Source organism: Myxocyprinus asiaticus, chromosome 21 (genome assembly GCF_019703515.2).
Source record: "Myxocyprinus asiaticus isolate MX2 ecotype Aquarium Trade chromosome 21, UBuf_Myxa_2, whole genome shotgun sequence".
Lineage (NCBI taxonomy): Eukaryota > Metazoa > Chordata > Actinopteri > Cypriniformes > Catostomidae > Myxocyprinus > Myxocyprinus asiaticus.
In genome coordinates this window covers 15,809,510-15,829,942 of record NC_059364.1, presented here as the reverse complement: position 1 = coordinate 15,829,942, position 20,433 = coordinate 15,809,510, and the positions used below count along the sequence as shown (strand labels likewise).

The following is a 20,433-nucleotide window of genomic DNA, read 5'->3' as shown; positions in this document are numbered from 1 at the left end:
AGCACTTTTTGCCAGTCCTGTCTGGTCCAGCGAAGGTGGGTTTGTGCCCATAGGCAGCGTTGTTGCTGGTGATGTCTGGTAAGGACCTGCCTTACAACAGGCCTACAAGCCCTCAATCCAGCCTCTCTCAGCCTATTGCGGACAGTCTGAGCACTGATGGAGGGATTGTGTGTTCCTGGTGTAACTCGGGCAGTTGTTGTTGCATCCTATACCTGTCCCGCAGGTGTGATATTTGGATGTACTGATCCTGTGCAGGTGTTGTTACACGTGGTCTGCCACTGTGAGGATGACCAGCTGTTCTTTCTGTCTCCCTGTAGCAGTGTCTTAGGCATCTCACAGTACAGACATTGCAATTTACTGCCCTGGCCACATCTGCAGTCCTCATGCCTCCATGCAATATGCCTAAGGCACGTTCACACAGATGAGCAGGGAACCTGGGCATCTTTCTTTTGGTGTTTTTCAGAGTCAGTAGAAAGGTCTCTTTAGTGTCCTAAGTTTTTATAACTGTGACCTTAATTGCCTACTGTCTGTAAGCTGCATGATCATTAAATGTTTATGGTTCATTGAACAAGCATGGAAAACATCGTTTAAACCATTTACAATAAAGATCTGTAAAGTTATTTGGATTTTTACAAAATTATCTTTAAAATACAGTGTCCTGAAAAAGGGACGTTTCTTTATTTTATTTTATTTTATTTTTTTTGCTGAATTTAGTTTTCTAGTGTGATGATTTATTGAAAGCTAGTGTGCTAACAGCCAACTGTGTGGTTGAGGTTTTTATTGCGCTGGTCCATTAATTTGAGGTTTTGTGTCTGTAAACGGGAGGACTTGTCTCTCTTTGGTTCTTTTACTGTGACCGCGTTGTGGCAGAATTACAAATCCTACTAGCGCGAAGGCTTATCTTATGAATATTAACTATCATGTGACGTTCCTTGCTAACCAACCTATGGCGAAGGGGTGGCTCATGAATATTAATTAGATTCGCGGAACGCTGTTTCCAGCGAAAGCTTGATATATGAATATTAATAACAAAGCTCCACCATTGTACTGTTTGCAAATTCGCGCTACGGTCGGGAAGTAGGATAGCTCACACTTGAAACAGAACGCACCTGATATCTGCATTTAAAAACTCCTGTATTATTGGAATGGAAAAACCAACACGAGCGCGCTGAATTTGCTTTGGAAAGCTCATAGAGCTTCACATTTATCCGCCAGCCGGTGAGTAAATCATTTTGTTCACCCATATCGCATCATGCTTTATGGGGCATCCTGTGCAAATCCCTTTCAACCCCCTCCATCCTATTTAAAACCTTATCGACAAAAAGAAATGTATAAATTTTTGCGTGTATAAATACGTTGTCAAATCTAAAGTTGCACCACATATTTTACTATTATTATTAAAATAGTGTCGCATGAAACAAAGACACCAAATAAAAACTAATGGTCGTTTTTAGCGTTATAAAATAAGGTGCATTAAATAAATTTGAGATTTAGAGGCTGATTATTTATCTAAGAGCGTAAGCACACCCGGTTTGACCCAGATTGCCGTGATTCCGTGCGCTCAGACAGATGAGCTATTTGCATGGATGACCTTATCAGTATCTTTTATGAATAGCTCGCTATATTCTACATATCATTTTAATTCTGTATATTCATAATGCATTCATTAGTCTATACATATAATATACTATTGATGTAGAATTAATTATACAGCATGTATAATATACAGAACAGAATAAACTATTTAATGCTTGTGTAATGCATAATATAACATGGCTTGTGCGATACTATCAACGCATTAAAGGAATATTCGGGGCTCAATACAAGTTAAGCTCAATCGACAGCATTTGTGGCATAATGTTGATTACCACAAAAAATAAAAAAAAATAAAATTTAAAAAATTTAAAAAATCATTTCGACTCGTCCCACTTTTCTTAAAAAAAAAAAAGAGGTTACAGTGAGACACTTACAGTGGACGTGAATGGGGCCAATTGTTTGAGGGTTTAAAGGCAAAATGTGAAGCTAATATTTTTATAAAAGCACATACATTAATTTTTCTGTTACAACTCATGTATTATTTGAGCTGTAAAGCTGTTTAAATCGTCATTTTTACAGTCAACTTAGGGCTTTAGGGTTTGTTGACATTACATTGTCATGGCAATGAAGTTGTAAAATTGGCTATAACTTTACACAGAAAAGGTTAGTAAGCGATTTTATCTCGCTAAAATCATGTTAACACGCATATAGTTTATGTCTTGTGGTTATACTTTTGAAACAGTGAGTATTTTACCATTTATGGATTGGCCCCATTCACTTCCATTGTAAGTGCCTCTCTGTAACCCAGATATTTGCTATATTTTAAGAAAAGGAGGGACAGGTTGAAATTATTTTTTGTGGTAATCAATATTATGCCACAAATGCTGTTGATTGAGCTGAAACTTGTAGTGAGCCTGGAATATTCCTTTAAGAATATATATTATAGAAAACACATTTTTCTCACTTGTTCTGATAAAGCAGCTATAGTAAAGCACTTATCTATCATTTATAATCTGATATTCTAATTTAAAAAGAAAACTTGGCAGAGGTCATAAATCAGTGTATTATTGGCGTATGGACAGCAGGCACCCAGAGTCCCAGAGAGATCTAAAGCTTTTTTTTTTTTTTAATTCAGCACAGGAGCGCAGCGTGAAAACAAGGTATTTCATTTCACAGGACTGAGAAACAGAATGGGAAAATGAAACAGAAAATAAGAATGATGCCTATTTACTTTGCACAAACAGAACTTTTAACAGGTTGATTGTATAGCATTTTAGTGATTGCAGATGCTGATTAGATAGTAGCCTAGATAAATATATTTACCAAGCATGTTACCTCTGATATTGATAAGTGCCTTCATCTAGTCGCACAAAACTTACTGAATTTTTCATTACATCACATAGTAGCTCAAGGTCAGATATTAATAATTACTGCCTCACCTGTAAATGTTTAGCCTGTCTCTCACTAAACTGCTGTAATCACTCAACTGGTCTTTTTATTCCAAAGCTCAGTTTTTGGAAACAATGATGCCTATAAGACGTTTAGGGCCTGGGACAAACAGGGCTCAACAATAAGCATGGCTCGCTGGCCCGGGGCCAGTGTGAAAGAGTTTTGGGTCAGTTGATAGAACTGCCACTTGCACTATCGAGCCACTAAATCTGAAATTTTGATATTGTAAATGTGGTTTTATGCCTTGAAACTTAAACATTTGGATTGGAACTTGTTATAATTTGTAAGGATTGGTTGAAGTATTGGTTGAAAATTAGAAAGCAGTCAGTAATGTTTTGAATCATACGCCATCGGTTTCCAGCAAAGCTATTTTTATTTTATTTTTTTTTGTAAAGAAAACTAAAGATTTGATGAAAAGTATAAATATTATTCCTGGCACATATATAAACAAAAATACATAAATATCAAATGGAGAAAAAACAACCCCGAAACCGTTGCGCCCTGCAAATCTTCACATTTGGGGCCCCCGCATCATTTAATCTGTCTCTGTAGGGTTCTTCTAAGGCCTTGGACAATGTTCCTGTTTGCGCACCCCACCCGCATACGCCCCTGCAAAAGCAAAGAGAGGCTGGACAAGTACCTTTTCCCTTTCAAGTATATTTTATAACTTTTAAACACCTAAGCTATTCCACTTTAGTCAAGGATAAGATCATATCGTTCTTTGTACATGTCAGTGAGTGTGTTTGACCTCTTGATTCTGTCTTTTAGAAAGTGCCACTGAACTAATGGAGGACAAGAGGAAGAAAAGGAGTCCCAAAGTGTCCCTTCCCCAGCCGCCTCCTCCTCCGATCAACCCACGGAAGCTCTCTGTTCTCCAGGCGAGTAAGAGTGCCACATTCACGCTGGGTCTGCCGCAGCCTCCCTCTCCCAAACACAGGGGCAAGTACAAGAGATCGGTGGGGGCAATGGGTCCATCTAAAGAAGCCCTTGCTGTTCCGATTGTTCCCCCCAAAAATACAAGGTAGTACCTTTTCTCCTATATTTTCATATCAATTCAAATAAAATGGTATTTTAGCATAGAAGAGAAATGTAGTATCTTGTTCTATAAAATCTTTGATTTTGATTCTATTTGTGGTACCGATTTCAGGCCTCACAGAGACAAACCCAGAGCTCCTCAGCCTGCTGGGCCCAGCCATGTGTCCCAGTCCTCCTCACCCCTCCAGCACTCATTTCTCACAGACGTCTCTGATGTGAGAGAGATGGAAGGAGGACTCCTCAACCTACTCAATGACTTTCACTCTGGAAAACTGCAGGCTTTTGGTATGATGCACTGACACACAAACTTGGGTTATATTTTGTGGTTCAGAGTGTGACGGCACCACCCTGCTCATTAGAAGGTTGATGGTTCAGAAACTGGTGAGGGTGGTTAGAATTGATTAATGATTCATTCATGTTGAATTATGTGAGTCAAATCACTTATTGAAGTGTCCACAAGCTTTTAATTTGCATTTACTTCAGATCTGCTGCACTATGGCAACACTTCTATGTTTTTTTTTTTTTTGCGATGTAGGTGTGTAGATGTATTAATTAAAGCGTATTAAATTCTACAACTATGTGTACATGTAATTCTGTGTGTAGGTAAGGTGTGTTCCTTTGAACAGCTAGAGCATGTGAGGGAGATGCAGGAACGTCTGGCCCGACTACACTTCAGCCTGGACAGTCACGTGGAGGAGCTGTCAGAGGACCAGAGAAAAACTGCATCAGATCGCAATCTGGAACACCTGCTCTCTAATGTAAGACACACACACTTACAGTATTCTACCTACTATTTTCATGCATCTTTTGTGTATTTTTACTCAACCTCATATGACAGGTATTCGTCTTTTACACACCAAAATGTTTTTGACATTACAGTATACACAAACACCGCTTGAATTTCGTTAAATTTATGGTAAAATTCTGGCAGCTGCTGTTAACAGAAATATGCTGGAAAAATACCAGCCTGGTCTCATGAAATTTACAAGAGCATTGCAACGTTTCCAAAAAACTGAAATTACGTGCTTCATAACACGTTTGGCTGTACTTTTCAAGTGAAATGTCAAGCAGGGGGCACCAAAACCGAGCTAAATGAGGTTGTAATCAGACATGGTTCTTAAGGTGAATTTTAGATGGAGGTTTTAATAAAACATACCTCCCTAACCTAAAACTTTACCCTACACTTAACCAATAGTGTCCGAAAAGAGTAATGACAGTTTAACAAAACAGACAACCTTAACCTACACCTAACCTTAACCGATAGTGTTTTATTATGCAGAAGTGAAATGAAAAGCACATTTTCTGAAGCAACCATGTCAATTCTTGTCACTTCTATGTCTCTGTCATTTCACGAGTCAGCTTGAGTTCTTGTCTGGTTTTGAACTGCAGTCCACCAAGTCCAAAGTCCAATGCTCTTTGAGGTGAGGTACCGCGCAAGCTAATCATAGTGGAATAAGTGTATATACAGTATGTAGGTGGGTCTGTAATACAAACGTTAAAATGTATAATTTTTCAAAAGGTGCGTTAGAGTGAAAGTGTCTCGATATCATAACATAGCAGGGCCTGAGTAATAGAGAGAAAAATAAGTGTTTATAAAGTCATAATCAGCCATTGAAGTCATGATTTGAGTGAAAGTGAATAAAACACACAGTTGTTGTAGCACCTCTAGTGTTCATTTCACCTGGAAACTGCAGGGAATTGTACCTGGAGACACGTATAACAAGTTTTGCAAAAACATATATAGTCACATTTTCACTATGAGACCAGGTTGAAAAATACACTGACCATGTTCCAGGCTTTACAGAGTGTCATTTTGATACCTGTATATTTTACGTTTCGTTATTCTACCGTTTATATTAATAAATGAAATAAATTTAATATACATACCTTCTGGAACTATAAAAGACTGCTTTTTACTTTAAAATGTATTGTTAATTACCGTAGTAACTTCAAAAGGAAACATGATGACTTAAGTTCGTCAAGACTGACCCTTCCAGGAGCAATAATTAATACACATGAAGAGACATAAACACTACATATGTTACACTAAAATAATGCAATAAACATTAACTAAACTACATAAAGTGTAACACAAAACACCCCAATGAACATAACTTATATTAAAAATAAGAAGAAACATAACTATTTTTTTTACAATATTTTATCATTATTTTTTTATTTATTTGTATTGTCTTGTTAAATATATTAAAATTTGTTACCGTATATGTTAAGGTAACTACCCGTTAACCAATTAACGTTTTTTTTTTTTTTTCACTGTAGCATTTAGTTTTTATTATTTTACCGTAAAAAATTATGGAATTTTTTTTGCAATGTAGTTCTAAAGTAGATAGAACACCAGTCCACTTGTTCTCCTCCATTCAAACACTCGGTCTCACCCACACACACACACACATACAGAAGGACTGGGTAGGCACAATAATACCCTGTATCTAAATACAGGCCTGTGGCTGAATCTTGTATTATCATCCACATGCAACTGTCTGACTGAATTCTTTCATCAGTCTGTGAAGGGCTGGACAGTTGCTATTGATAGTATTTCCGTTCAAACTGTCAGCTCAATGATATGTGCTAGAGATTCCAGCAGATCACAGCTGTATTAGAATGTGTGTAACCAGTTCACATGTGTGTGGTTTACATCATGTCATCATCATTTCACCCCAAAATCAAAAGAAAAAAATATATATTTATTTTTTGCTTTTAGGAAATTTAGCCTTTTAGGACCATTTAGATATTTTTGCACTGTGACCTTATTTTAATAATTTGCACTTTTTGAAGATTTTTGTAAAATTTTTCCTTGGCTATTTTATGATTTTATCATGGGTGAAATTTGATCTGAACACATTGTTGATATGTTTCATGAGACTTATTAATTTATTATAAAACTGATGTCCAGAAATTTACAGAAGTGTATATATTTTAATAACAAGAAAAAATAAAAATAAAATATCTAGGATATACTAAATTAATATTTGGGCTTATGCTGTACAGGAAGATTAAAAAAATTATTTCTGAATCTAGACCCCATGTACCATGCAAATCAGCTCTATGTTTGTCAATATACAAGCTGCATCTCAGCCCATCAGGATTTTGTTGTTGTATTGACATTGCCAGCTCAGCAATTATAGATTGGCCTTTTTAAATTATATAGATTGTTTTGAAAGCATCTCTCTTTTTTCTCCCCCTAGCTGGAAGAATTGAGCAGCTCAATGTATCCTTCACCAAACTGTGGTTTATATATATTTATGGCATTTTACCTTACTGCTGTTTTGTAACTGTAACCTCTGACCTCCAGAGTCCCTGAGACAGTGACAGTTTAGAATACAGACAAGCTCTCCAGCATCCCTTAAACTGTTAACAGATCAGGGCAGCGTTTCCCAAAAGCATCGCAAACTTAAGTTGATCGTAGAGACCACTGGCGACAATGGTTTCTACGATCTACTTAGGCTTACGATGCTTTTGGGAAACACTGCCCAGATCTAGTATTGTGTTCGGCTCAGTTTTGACCCAGATAATAATTTTTAAGTACCACATAGTTTTTAGTACAGAAACCAAACTTTGTGATTTTGTCAAGACTATCAAAATACACATAAATACACATCAGATTTTTAATAAAATTGTTTAAGAGATATAACCATTTAAAAAAAATAGTGTTACATCTTTTGCGTTTGCAGGTCAGTTTTGATCCTGGCATTAATTGAGGCTTTACACATGATATTATGTGGATTTTCTTTTCATCAATGAATAAGATTTTTACTTAAAAACACTACTTACATTTAGCCTCTTTCTCATTCTCTCTCATGCACACACACACACAGACACACACATTCCTGTACAAAACAGACATGACAGATGTAAAAACATAAAAAAATAAACTAAATTAAAGGTACTACTGTCTAATGGGGGTGTGGTGAAAGCAAAAGTTTAGGCAAACATTAGTCTAAATAGGGCTTGAAAGAGGAAATTGTCCACATTTTACTCTGCAGCCATCTGATGCCGAACCATCTTGCAGCATACTCGTGCATCAACATTCGGCAATTCGTGCAGGTAAATAAAATAGATTTTGCTTAAAAACAAAGTAAAGAAGTATTAATGGTGTATACTTAAGTTGTACAGTTGTTTTGATGAAGTTTAGTTGAAAAATAATAAATTGGTTTCATAACTTTTGACCACCAAGTTGTACTGAACAGTTATAAGCAACAGGAAAAATAGGAATTACTAGTAATTCTCACATTAGATGTTTATATAAATTGTATATTATATTATAATGTATTTAGATACAATTTCACAGAAATGCTGATAAAAAAAGATGTCTTCCCACGTATCACACTGGTTTTGCTGTAGTGAATGTATATTTTGAAATGTCAAATAATTTCTACATTTTATTATTTAAAAAAAAAAAAAGGCATATTAAATAATAACTTTTATATTTGTCAGTTAACATGCCAAAAATATCAATCTTTTTACATGTATGAACAGTTAAGAACTTATGAATGACTTACAATATAGTTTTAGATAAAAACCATCGGGTTATGAATGATTTATGAGCTTGAATTCCACCGGGTCAAAACTGACCCGGGAATACAAAAGGCGTATGCAGATTAGAGGGTTAAAGAGTGAACTAGGCGTTTTATATGAAGTACTTAAATACAATGTTTTAATGAGTTGTAAAGATCTTTTAAACTTCAGGCTTCCCATTGTCATGGAAAATCTGGTAATATCAGGGAATTTTAAAATTGTGTTTCCAGACCTGGGAAAGTCATTGAAAGTCATAAAATCTTAAAAAGTCATAGACATTTCTAAATTCCTACAATTTCTTGTTAAACTCAGCATAAAATATCCCATCAGCTAGAAATGTATTTTTATGAGGAAAATCTCTTTAAAATAATTTATAAAACCCCTAAAAATGAAAAAGTCATGGTCAAAAGGTGTAAGAATTCTTAATAATCAACCCTGTTCAAGTATTAACTGTAAAATATTACATGATGTGGTTCCAGAAGGTTCTGTTTATCCAGAGATGGTTTTTGTTGCAAAGTTAAGAGCTCCAAGTGCACTTAGCTTTAGAGCTGGTAAAAGCAGGGATTGTGTGTCTCAAACCTCTCCGACTGAGAGCATTGATGTACGATCAGTTGTGTTCTTTAAAAGCTTAATGGATGTATGGATTATAAATGTAGAAAGGAATTGATTTTAAGCCATCTTTTTATACACAGTTGGCTCTCCAGAGTGCTTGTGAAATTAATCATGCTTGTACATTAGCTGTATATCTCCTTAATCCAGAGTATCCAGACAGAAACTTCACCTGGCAGAAAATCAAGACTTGCCCAAGACCTCCAACATCTGAGTGGAAAGCCAAACTCAGCTGACCATCAAAACACTGTGCAAACAAAAGCCCAAGTTGCCATGGCTAAACTTAACTGCAAGAACTAAAATGAGTGCCGTCATTGTGATCTGTGGCTAAATGCTATATTAAGTAATGACAACAACATCAAAGCACATTCACCATCTGAATGAAATTGAATTTAATTTCTTTTGACACTTCCTTTTTCAGAACGTCCTGATCTTCGCATTTCAATATGAAAACTTACTTTGAGATTACTTTGATTTTTATTTTGTTGGTCCTTATACCTAAAAGGTCATTTTTTGTTGCAGTTCTTAAAGCATATATATGTTTGTTTGAACAGATAGTAATTGTAGTTTAGTTAAGAATTGCATGGGCTGATTTTAAAGGTTCAGCCCTGGTAAAAAAAAAAAAAAAAGAAGACTTTTAGACTTTATAAGACTGACTGAATAATATAACTTAACTTGATTCTATAATTCTTAGATACTCAGTGGCAGAAATCAGCACATACATTTTTATTTTATAGTTGTTAATCAGTGTTCACTAATGTAAATTAGTGATGGGTAGTCGATTCCAAAAGAGTCAATTCCTGACTCTGATACAGGAATCGATTCTTTTGTTAGACTCCGTAACTTTACAAACTGGATGTTGTAATTGGCTCAAAATAATGAATAGGCATTCTTAAGAACCAATCACATCCTCTACAAACACCTGTTGGTTGGTGAGACCCCACTTCATTCATCATGTGCATTTGAGTGAGAGGTTATGTGCATACGTACAAAAGAGAGAGAGGGTGTGACAGATTTTAAAACTTTCGGAAGTTTGTGTAGTACTACATCAATGCAAGGGACAGTGGTTGGAGAAGTGGATTCTCCCAATTTGTCTAGTTTCTATATGATGATGAAATTATTTCCGACCCAGCCTGTTTCTTGTCATTTTCCCTCTTAAAATTTGATATGAGCAGCAACTAGGAAATGACAGTAAAGTTATGCAATGTCTCTAATTGTAATAGCAGGAGTTTATGTCTTCATGTTACACATTTTAAAAACTCTTAAGAGAAAATAAAAACTAAATTTAGTGTGCGATTAAAGACTGCAATCTTCACAGGGACATCGCCAGAACATATGGAATAGGAAACACTATTAACTTACAGATAAGCTAGTGATATTTTATCAAAGCAATAACCACACCAATATATCTTAATTAAACAAACTGCTATAGTCCGTTGTGGTCAAGACTGTTGGGTTTAAAAAGCTGCCGTTTTAAAATTTTCACCATATATTCCATAAAAAAGCGATTTCACGTACCATATTGTAAGTTCCATTTAAAAACAACAGTCCAAATTAATTATATTTTTCTTTTATTACATCTCTATAATATGCCTATTAATAGTTGTTAATTACGATTATGTACGTAACCTCGGTTCCCTGAGACGAAGGGAACGAGACATTGCGTGCTAACGCATATGGGGAGTTGTCCTTCCACATGACCTAGTTGAAACCTCTCTGCAATAACACCAATATTCTAATATTGGCTATGGTGTTTGAGCCTCGCCAGAATTTTCTTACTGAGGGACAAGGAGTGCATCGCTCGCACCTCAGGAGAACTCTGAGTCTTGTAGTGCAGCCAGCGTTCGCAATGTCTCCTTCCCTTCGTCTCAGGGAACCGAGGTTACGTACGTAACCGAGACGTTCCCTTACGACTCAGTACACGTGACATTGCATGCTAACGCATATGGGGAACAGAGTTCCATCATGCCGTACTACACGACATAAAAATCCAGAGAGGAAAGACGCCGCCGCAGTCCCGCGGGATGACAACCAACATGAGTATGCCACAAGTGTGTGACCCTCATGCTGGGCCAGGAGGGGAGCACTCAGAATGAATATATGAATTATAGTCATACAGTATGAATTAACCCCTTCACGAACACAGTCTGTTAAATCATGTGGAGCCCTTACTTAAGGGGAGGGGCATAAGTATATGTTTGGCAAACGAAATAGCAAGCACTCTAAACAGAGGACTTGTGAAGAGAGAGAGACGTTACATCTAGGTTGTAAAACCTAGTTTTGAGAAGACCATCCTGCTGCAAAACATATGTCTTGTAAAGACACACTGTTCATCCATAGTTGAGTGTGCTTTAACACCAATTGGGCAGATCTTACCCTGCGACTCGTAAGCCAGGGCAATCGCATCAGCGATCCAGTGAGAAAGTCTTTGCTTGGAGACAGACATTCCTTTTGTGCATCCTCCATAGCACACAAGAGCTGATCAGACAGTCTGAACTGGCGGGTGCGCTCAACGTATGCATGTAGCGCCCGCACAGGGCATAACATGGATTGTTCCTCATCCGAAATAAATAAAGGAGGGAAGAAAGCTTGAATATGAACCACCTGCGCTCTGAAGGGCGTGGTTAGAACCTTAGGCACATAGCCTTTTCTGGGTTTGACAGTGGCTTTTGGAAGACCGGGGCCAAAATCCAGACATGAATTTTCAATTGATAGTGCATGTAAGTCACCGACCCGTTTTACTGAGGCCAGAGCCAGCAGGAGTGTGGTCTTAATGGAGTGCATGCGCAAATCAACAGAGTCCAAAGGCTCGAAGGGTGGCCCTGCAAGCGCTTTTAGGACCAAAGTTAGGTCCCAAGTTGGGACTGTAGCCTGCCGAGGTGGATTTAATCATCTTGTTCCTCTAAGGAACTTTATGATTAAATCATTCTTGCCTATAGTGGCGGTGGCTTCAGGTGCGTGATACACAGAAATAGTCGCCACATAAACTTTGAGCGTTGATGGAGTAGGTCCTACGTCTAATCGCTCTTGAAGAAATATGATTGAATAATTTCATGCATAAGGCAGTTTACTGGGTCGTTGGCATGTGAAAAACACCTATCAGTGAACACATTCCATTTTAGCTCGTAGAGGCATCTCGTGGGCGGCGCTCTAGCCTGTAAAATGGTGTTTATGACTGCATGTGTCAGTTCTGACGTGTTTAGCACACTCCGTTCAAGGGCCACCACATGCAGGTTCCACAGCTTGGGCTGGGGATGCCAGATTGTGCCTTGTGCCTGAGAGAGGAGAGCCCTCTTCAGCGATATTTCCCATGGCAAGCTGTATAACATCTCTATCATTTCCGGAAACCATGACTGATTGACCCATTTCGGCGCAATTAACAGAACTGTTTCCATGTCCACTCATACTTTGCTGATGACAGAATGAAGGAGGCACACAGGGAAAGCGCATACTTGCGTTTCGCCGGCCATAAGTGGGCCAGCGTTTCATGGCAACATATATACCCCACTATTGTGTTGTCCGAACGAATCAGAATGTGGTGATTCACAATATCTCTAGGCGGTTGACATGTCACGGCCGTTTCGCACCTGTTTCCAGGTGTTGAATGTCGGGCGTCCATTACACTCCACGCCCCAACCTGTGTTGGATTTGCGGTCAGCACTTTCTTTCTGAAAACTTGACCCAGCATAACACCTTGTTGGTAGAAGGCTGGCACTGTCCATGGTGCTAGAGCAGCCAGACAGTGGCGAGTTACCGCGATGCACAGGAAAATGTAATGACTTCAGGGGTAATGTTTTTTAAGTTTCAACTGAAACTGATGATGAAAGATGAATCACTGTCTTGAAGGAAGAAAATTCTGAGGAATGGTGTTTGTGCACCTGCTTTTATAGCGGACAGCTTCGCTCCTAAAAGGGCAGGGCTCAAACACTGTAGCCAATATTAGAATATTTGCGCTATTGTAGAAAGGTTTCAACTAGATTGTGTGGAAAGACAACTCCCCATATGCATTAGCATGCAATGTCAAGTGTACTGAGTCATAAGGGACCTTCAACGTTATCTCGGGGCGGCAATCGGAAGCAATAAGCAGTGGATTGAATGAGCTATATACGAGTAAAAATTTAACTAATTTAATTATGATTTTTATAATTCCATTGATTTTCTGCTCATGTCTGACAAGCAATTTTGGGGGTGAAAGTATGTTACATGGGAAGGCACTGCCCACTAATGGCCATCCCTGGTGATGGCCCTGAATTTTGAAACTATCCTGATTGAAAATAAATGGAGTCGAAGAGTCGATTCCATCGACTCCAGTGGCTGGTGTCGGGAATCGGAGTCGACTCAAAAAAACTTGAACTCGAACACCCCTATTGTAAATGACTGTGGAGTAGCTGCAAACTCACTCAGGACTGCTGAGACCATTGATCGTAGTGCCTCTTCTCAGTATATAGATTATGATGATTTCTTTACAGTAAACTCTCCATGGGACCCTCCAAATGATAGAACTGGACCTTTTTGTAGATGTTTGTACTTGTATAATATATACAAGTATGATGTACAGTAATTTAAAACAATATGTTATATACCATGTTTGTAAACTAGTTATTTTTAAAATAGCTATTTAATGTTGATCAAGGAACAATCTGATAAAAGCTATTTGTTTATTCTTGATGACGCTGATGGAAATGTACAGTATTTGTATGTGTTATGTTTGTATAATGAAAGAATAATGAAATCATGTCATGCATTTCAGATTTCAGTTTCAAAAAGTTCATTCTAGAACATAGATTGCATGGGGAATTCTGGAACTAGAGACAATTTGAAGTTTGTATTTCAGCCTACTAGAAATTCACCAAAGCACAATCAAACATAGGGCATCCCTGCAGTGCAGTATCATCTAATATACTGTAGGTCAGGGGGTTCTGACGGTCTGCAGTGTTAGATGTACAACAGCTAAAAACTACTGCTGTGACAGACACAAATAACACTGCGTAGGACATTATACATAGTACAACCTCACAAATACCACTATGACAACCAGTCTTTACATTTTACAACAGTTTAAGTGATAGACCATCAGCACCAGGGCTGTAACCGCAATATACTTTGAGGGGGAAAAGTCCCCTCCAATAATCAGGTATGGCCACAAATAAATTGAATGAGATCGACAAATAAATGTAAGGAGTTTCACAAAAATGAAATTAATTCACAAATAAAAAGAATGAGATTTATAAATATATGTTGGGAGTTTCACAAAAATTAAGTGAATTCACAAATAAATAAAATGAGATTTCCAAATAAAAAAATTATTTCCAAATATATATTATTTTTAACTTACAAGCACAACTCTGTCCAACATTCATTTGTGAATCGTGCGCATTTATTTGTGGATCGCTTCCTGTGCATTGTCGGATTGCTACACGCATTTGTCGATTTTGAAACAAATCTAGTGTCAAGATATGCACACAAATCTACAAATAGGTGGACTCCACCCATCGTCTACTCAAGCCAGTCAGATAACGGCTATATTACTCGGACCAATCGTAGCACGTTCTATTTTCAACCAACCATGCTTCATTTTATTATAAGGGCGGAACCAGTCACAGTGCTCTCATGAGCATGGAATCAAGCATGTACAGATAAGCTTCAAGGCCACAAACTTTTAAAGAAACTGACATCATCAGAGGAATACTGTGATTTAAGGTTCTCTCGGTTATAAATGTGTAGTGTCTTGTTAAATGTCGACAGCTGAAAATTGCCCATTTGTAGAGTGTCCTGATCATTAGCTTTAAAGCTAACCTGGCTCACTGTATGAGTCTGCTATTTTAATTTTAACCAAGTTTCTTGACTGAAATGTGTCGTCAAAACCTTTACTCTTAATGTTACATGGCAGATCCAAATTACAGACCCACTACTAGACACTACAAAAGATCAGTAATACAGATAGTGACTTTATAAAACATTAATCATATTAAATTATCTTAAGAGCACAAACCATAAATTAATACCCTATATTACAGTGTACAACATCTGCTATGCCATTAATTTGGTTTCACATTATGTTAATATATTGAATTAATATTTTAAAGACTTTATATTTTTAGCACTTAGTGTTATGGCAGACCAGTCCAATGTTACTCACAAGAAATAACCATGTTAACCTTGTAAAACAATGCATGTTTCACTTATTTACTCAGGAAGTATATGGGCTGTGAGATACAGGAGAACAATTATAATAATAATAATAATAATAAAAGAGTTGCAAGGATACTGGAGAACTGGTGCTCTCTGCTCCACACCACAAAAAGATGGAAACAGTTGTGGGACTTTTGGGCTACTGGTGGTAAAACATCACAAAGCTCCATGGCCCAGTCTTGTTTGTGTAACATGTTCTTTTCTATACAGTAATGGACTTGTTTTTAATGTGTAACTGTTATTTTTTCCAATCATTTGTGCAGAATGCTCTTACCCTGACTAGGAGTATCCATCCCAGACAACTGATACAACACCATGTTGTGGCAATGAGGATGTTCATGCACAACAAACTTGAGCAAAATGCCAGCACTCTAGATGTAATGTTCAATTCCAGTGTTTGTGTGTGTAAATACATGCACTCAAATTTATTATCTTTGTAGTTACATGCATGACAACCTGTAATTTGTAACCAAAAAGCATACCTTTTAGCCAACAGATTTGCTTTAAAGTGTTAAAAAAAACAAACAAACAAAAAAAAACAGACACTCTTTAAAACCTATTTACCTCAAAATGCCTTGATAGAACTCAATAAAAGATTTGTCAACTAAATGACACATTTTTTTTTGCCAAAATGAGATGAGTCATCGTTTTTACTCATATTCATACTGTTCCAAACCCAAACAACTGACTTTCTTCTGTGGGAGGAACTCAAAAGGATATGTCAGGAATTATGATAGAGACTGACACTGACACCTTCGCTCTCATTTCAGCCTCATTAGCAGCATCTACATTTTACAATGTATTCTCATATTCCACAGAAGAAACTATATAGTACACTTTTTTTTTTTGTTCTTAAACATGAGGATGAGTAAATGACAGAATTGTCATTTTTAAGTAAGTCAACCCAAAGACAATGTTATTGTTTATTTAATTTGTGTATTGCACTTTAATTTCAAGACATGACATTGTAACTTAAAAGAAATCTGACATAACAGAAAAATAAACAATCTTATATTGCACATTTTAAAAGGTTTCCTGTATTGGAGCTGGAACCACTGAGTTTTGGAGCAGGTGAGTCAAGTGCTCAAAGTTGATGGGCAGTACACAGGCGAAACATATGAAAAAGATGGCAATAACCAATGAATCAATTATCACTGTCAGAACATGATGCTGTATTTTAGAAAGGGACCCCAGAATAGTACCTCCTAAAACATTCACACAAAAGTGCTAAAATGCAAAATTCTAATAAATATTACCTTTCAACTGCTTTTATTAAATACATTAACATAATGTGAAACCAAATTATTGGCATAGCAGATCTTTTACACTGTGTAATATAAGGTATTAATTTACAAATTGCAGACACTCTGCAAATGGGCAATTTTCAGCTATCGACATTTAACAAGACACTACACATGTTTATAACCTAGAGAACATTATATGAACCTTAAGTCACAGTATTCCTCTGATGTCGTCCGTTTCTTTAAAAGTTTGCGGCATTGGAGCTTATCTGTATGTGCTTGATTCCATGCTCATGAGAGCACTGTGACTCTGTTCCCGCCCTGATAGTAAAACGAAGCGTGATTGGTTGAAGATAGAATGTGCTATGATTGGTCCGAGTAATGTGGCCGTTATCTGATTGGCTTGAGTAGACGATGGGTGGAGTCCACCTATTTGTAGATTTGTGTGCATGTCTTGACCCTATATTTGTTTAAAAATCGACAAATGCGTGTAGCGATCCATAAATAAATGTGCGTGATTCACAAATGAATGCTGGACAGAGTTGTGTTTGTGAATAAAAAATATATTTGTAAAAAAAAATATATATATTATTTGCAAATCTAATTTTATTTATTTGTGAATTCACTTAATTTTTGTGAAACTCCTTACATACATTTGTAAATCTCATTCTTTTAATTTGTGAATTAATTATATTTTTGTGAAACTCCTTACATTTATTGATGGATCTCATTCAATTTATTTGTGCACCAACTTTCTAATTGTAAATCTCTTTCCATTTGTATGTTAATATGCAACAATTCCATCTCGATACAAAAAGGGAACCTCGTGGATTATTCCAGCGCTGCTTATCAGCAAGCAGTTCAGGTTAAGAGTGTTAGTGTCAAGTGAGACGTAAGTATCTAACTAAACATGCAATATTTGACCACTGTTTTATGATTGAAATGTTGTACCAACCGACAATAATTTTCAAGGGTGCAAACTATTCACCATTTGGAGAAATTCACCTTATTGAATTTAAAATATGTCATGTACAGTACATGATTCGTATGTCATTCATAATTGTGAATGTGAAAACATTAACGGAGCAGTTTGCAGCATATCAGGCTGAAGACAAAGAGCCAATGTGTGTATTTTGTAAAGGAATTGAATGAATGTGGTAATCTGACAGGTTTTTGAAGGAGCTGTTTAGAAAATTCTCTTGGCATTGTCTAAGAAAATTATCTATAAAAAACACAAAATAGAGCATTTTCACCCTCAGATCAGAACTAGAATATGGTCTGTCTCGTTTGGAAGAATGCGTCCTCCGGAGGTCGCATTTGTCGGCCGCATATGTCATCGAAGCTGTCTCGTTTCCGAAAAGCGAGTAGGACACTTCGAATGCGACCTTCTTTCATGGGAATTTGGAGGATGCATGAGGTGTATCCTTCGTGGGCTCTCACAACCCACAATTCTTTGCTTCAACGGAAATGTCTAAAAAAAAATAACAACGCCAATTTGCCCTTAAATATGATGTTCAAACGCAAGTAATGTTAATTCCCAAGTTGAAGTACATCAGTAGTATATAATATGTATAATTATATTAATATATGATTAAAATAAAGTATTAGACTAAAAGTACACCTGTAAAATCTATTTTGTTTTCTCTTTACATCTATATAACTCTCCTAAAATTTACCTCATACATTCCCTTCCAAAGGGGCTTTGTTCCCTTCTCACTCAAAGCGCTTGTGCTTGTTAAAGAGTGGCATGCTTTCATAGCAACCATGTTACCTTCCATTTCCGTTTGTCCTATGAAGGCCGTCTCGTTTAAACAAGACTTGTTTAAAGGAGGACACACGGTATACTGCAGCCTTCAAAGGACACGTCCTACCTAGCATGCAGCCTTCCAAACGAGACACAGCCAAAGAGTGGCGTGATGTCATAGCAACCATGTTACGTTACGTTTCCGTATGTCCTACGAAGGACGTCTTGTTTAAATGAGACTTGTTTAAAGGAGGACACTCGGTATACTGTAGCCTTCAAAGGACGCGTCCTACCTAGCATGCAGCCTTCCAAACGAGACCCAGCCAAAGAGTGGCGTGCTGTCATAGCAACCATGTTACATTACGTTTCCGTTTGTCCTACGAAGGCCGTCTCATTTAAACGAAACTTGTTTAAAGGAGGATGCTCTGTATACTGCAGCCTTCGCGTCCTACCTTGCATGCAGCCTTCCAAACGAGACACAGCCATGGTAAGACCTGTGACTTCTGGCTTCCATTGAGTTTTTAGGTTTCGACAAGGACAGTGTCATATATTCTTAATGCAAAAATTATTATGTAATAATTTACAATCAATAAAGAATGTTAAGCTGACATCACGCTGTGTTGAATTCTGGGTAACATATTAGGAGGTTCTAGCTTTTCTGCTAGTGCGATTTTCTAAATAATTTCTTTATGTCTTTAATTAATTCTGAATATTGTACAGCATCTCCTAAGAGTCTTCTTTTAAAAGAGACCATTTTATTTTGAGGATGTCCTTATCAGGTCTGTGCTCAAAAAATGAGCCACCAGTTAAAGGAGTAGTTCACCTAAAAATGGAAAATGTACTTTTACTCACTCACTTACCCTTATGTTGTTCAAAACCCATATACGGTTACTTTTTCTTGGAACATAAAAATTAATATTTTAAGCAGCTCTATTCCATAGAATAACAGTTTATAGTGAACAGGAGCTGTCAAGCTTAAAAAGGACAAATACTATAAAGCACTATTAAAGGTTCAGTATAAAGACATCATAACATTAGTCAATATGACAAGTGTACTATATTCCAAGCTTTCTGGTGCCATACAACAGCTATGTTTTGTATGGACTACTTTTATGGTATTTTATAATTATTTTTTTTCTCTTTGGACCTTGACAGCCATGGTAAAAATGAAGTGTTTTTGTGTGGAAAAGAGCAGCGTTAGGATTCTTGAAGAAAGGATTGATTTAAGATTCTATGGGGGGGAAAACAATGAGGCACAACTTGAGGACAGTAGATCATTTTGTGTGTTTTATTTTTGCTAGCCAGCTGACAGTCATGTAATTTTACAGATACATCAGTGATGAAAAGAAATTCAAATGATATTCGTCTTTATTTGATACAGCACAAAAAAGAAACAAAAGATGACTGAAACAGGCAAATTGCCAGCAATACAGACACAGTGTTTGTCTTGTACTATGTGAACTTAATCTTAAAACATATCTTTTAAAACCAAAAATTATCAAATTTTGGTCGCATTTAAAAAAACAAACGCATTTAAACCTTTATTCAGAAAATTATATTTTTATCGCCTTTACTATTTTAAAGGACAGAGGACCATTATATTCGTGACCTCAACACCCGTGAACCCCACCCCCAAAATGATTTGGTCCTCCCCCAGTGTTCAAGACATGGTTACGGCCTTGATCAGCACAATATACGACAGGAAAATATCTGCACAAATTTGAAGTTAATCTTTCATGATGCAGTAATCACTCTTTGCAGCTGACCTCTGCTATTCCTACCTCCAACTCTCACAGTAGAGATTCAAAACTGCTAGCTTGAAGAGGTCTGTGTTTCAGTTTATATCAGACAGGGATCGATCCAGGCCAGGGTCTGGTCCTGGATTAGCATGTACAAGCTGTTTTCTGTTCCCTCATTGCCTGAGTCTGAAGCTTTACAAAAAATTTTGCATTTGTTTTCTTTCTGTGAACTTTCATTATTTAAAAAAATAAATATATTTGTGTTTTGCTTTATTGTCCATGTCTCTTTTAGTTTAAAATTAAATGCACTCACATGACTCTGGAGTCTCACTACTGCAAGCAAAAAAAAAAA

At 36.9% G+C, this 20,433-nt stretch overlaps 1 protein-coding gene across 1 annotated transcript; it reads left to right on the top strand.

Moving 5' to 3' along the window:
* The first annotated feature begins 1,070 nt into the window (after window positions 1–1,070).
* Window positions 1,071–14,756, top strand: ccdc28b (coiled-coil domain containing 28B). The gene is made up of 6 exons (XM_051648825.1): window positions 1,071–1,218; window positions 3,754–4,006; window positions 4,133–4,305; window positions 4,624–4,778; window positions 7,227–7,249; window positions 9,325–14,756. The coding sequence occupies exons 2-6, from the start codon at window positions 3,771–3,773 to the stop codon at window positions 9,377–9,379; spliced, it is 642 nt and encodes a 213-aa protein (XP_051504785.1). The 5' UTR covers window positions 1,071–1,218; window positions 3,754–3,770; the 3' UTR covers window positions 9,380–14,756.
* The last annotated feature ends 5,677 nt before the right edge of the window (window positions 14,757–20,433 follow it).

What these genes read in the sequence shown, in the direction of transcription:
- ccdc28b (XM_051648825.1), top strand. Translation starts at nt 3,771, where the DNA reads ATGGAGGACAAGAGGAAGAAAAGGAGTCCCAAAGTGTCCCTTCCCCAG. An exon ending in GTTCCCCCCAAAAATACAAG is followed by an intron (nt 4,007 to 4,132) that starts GTAGTACCTTTT and finishes TACCGATTTCAG; the next exon opens with GCCTCACAGAGACAAACCCA. An exon ending in TGGAACACCTGCTCTCTAAT is followed by an intron (nt 4,779 to 7,226) that starts GTAAGACACACA and finishes TTCTCCCCCTAG; the next exon opens with CTGGAAGAATTGAGCAGCTC.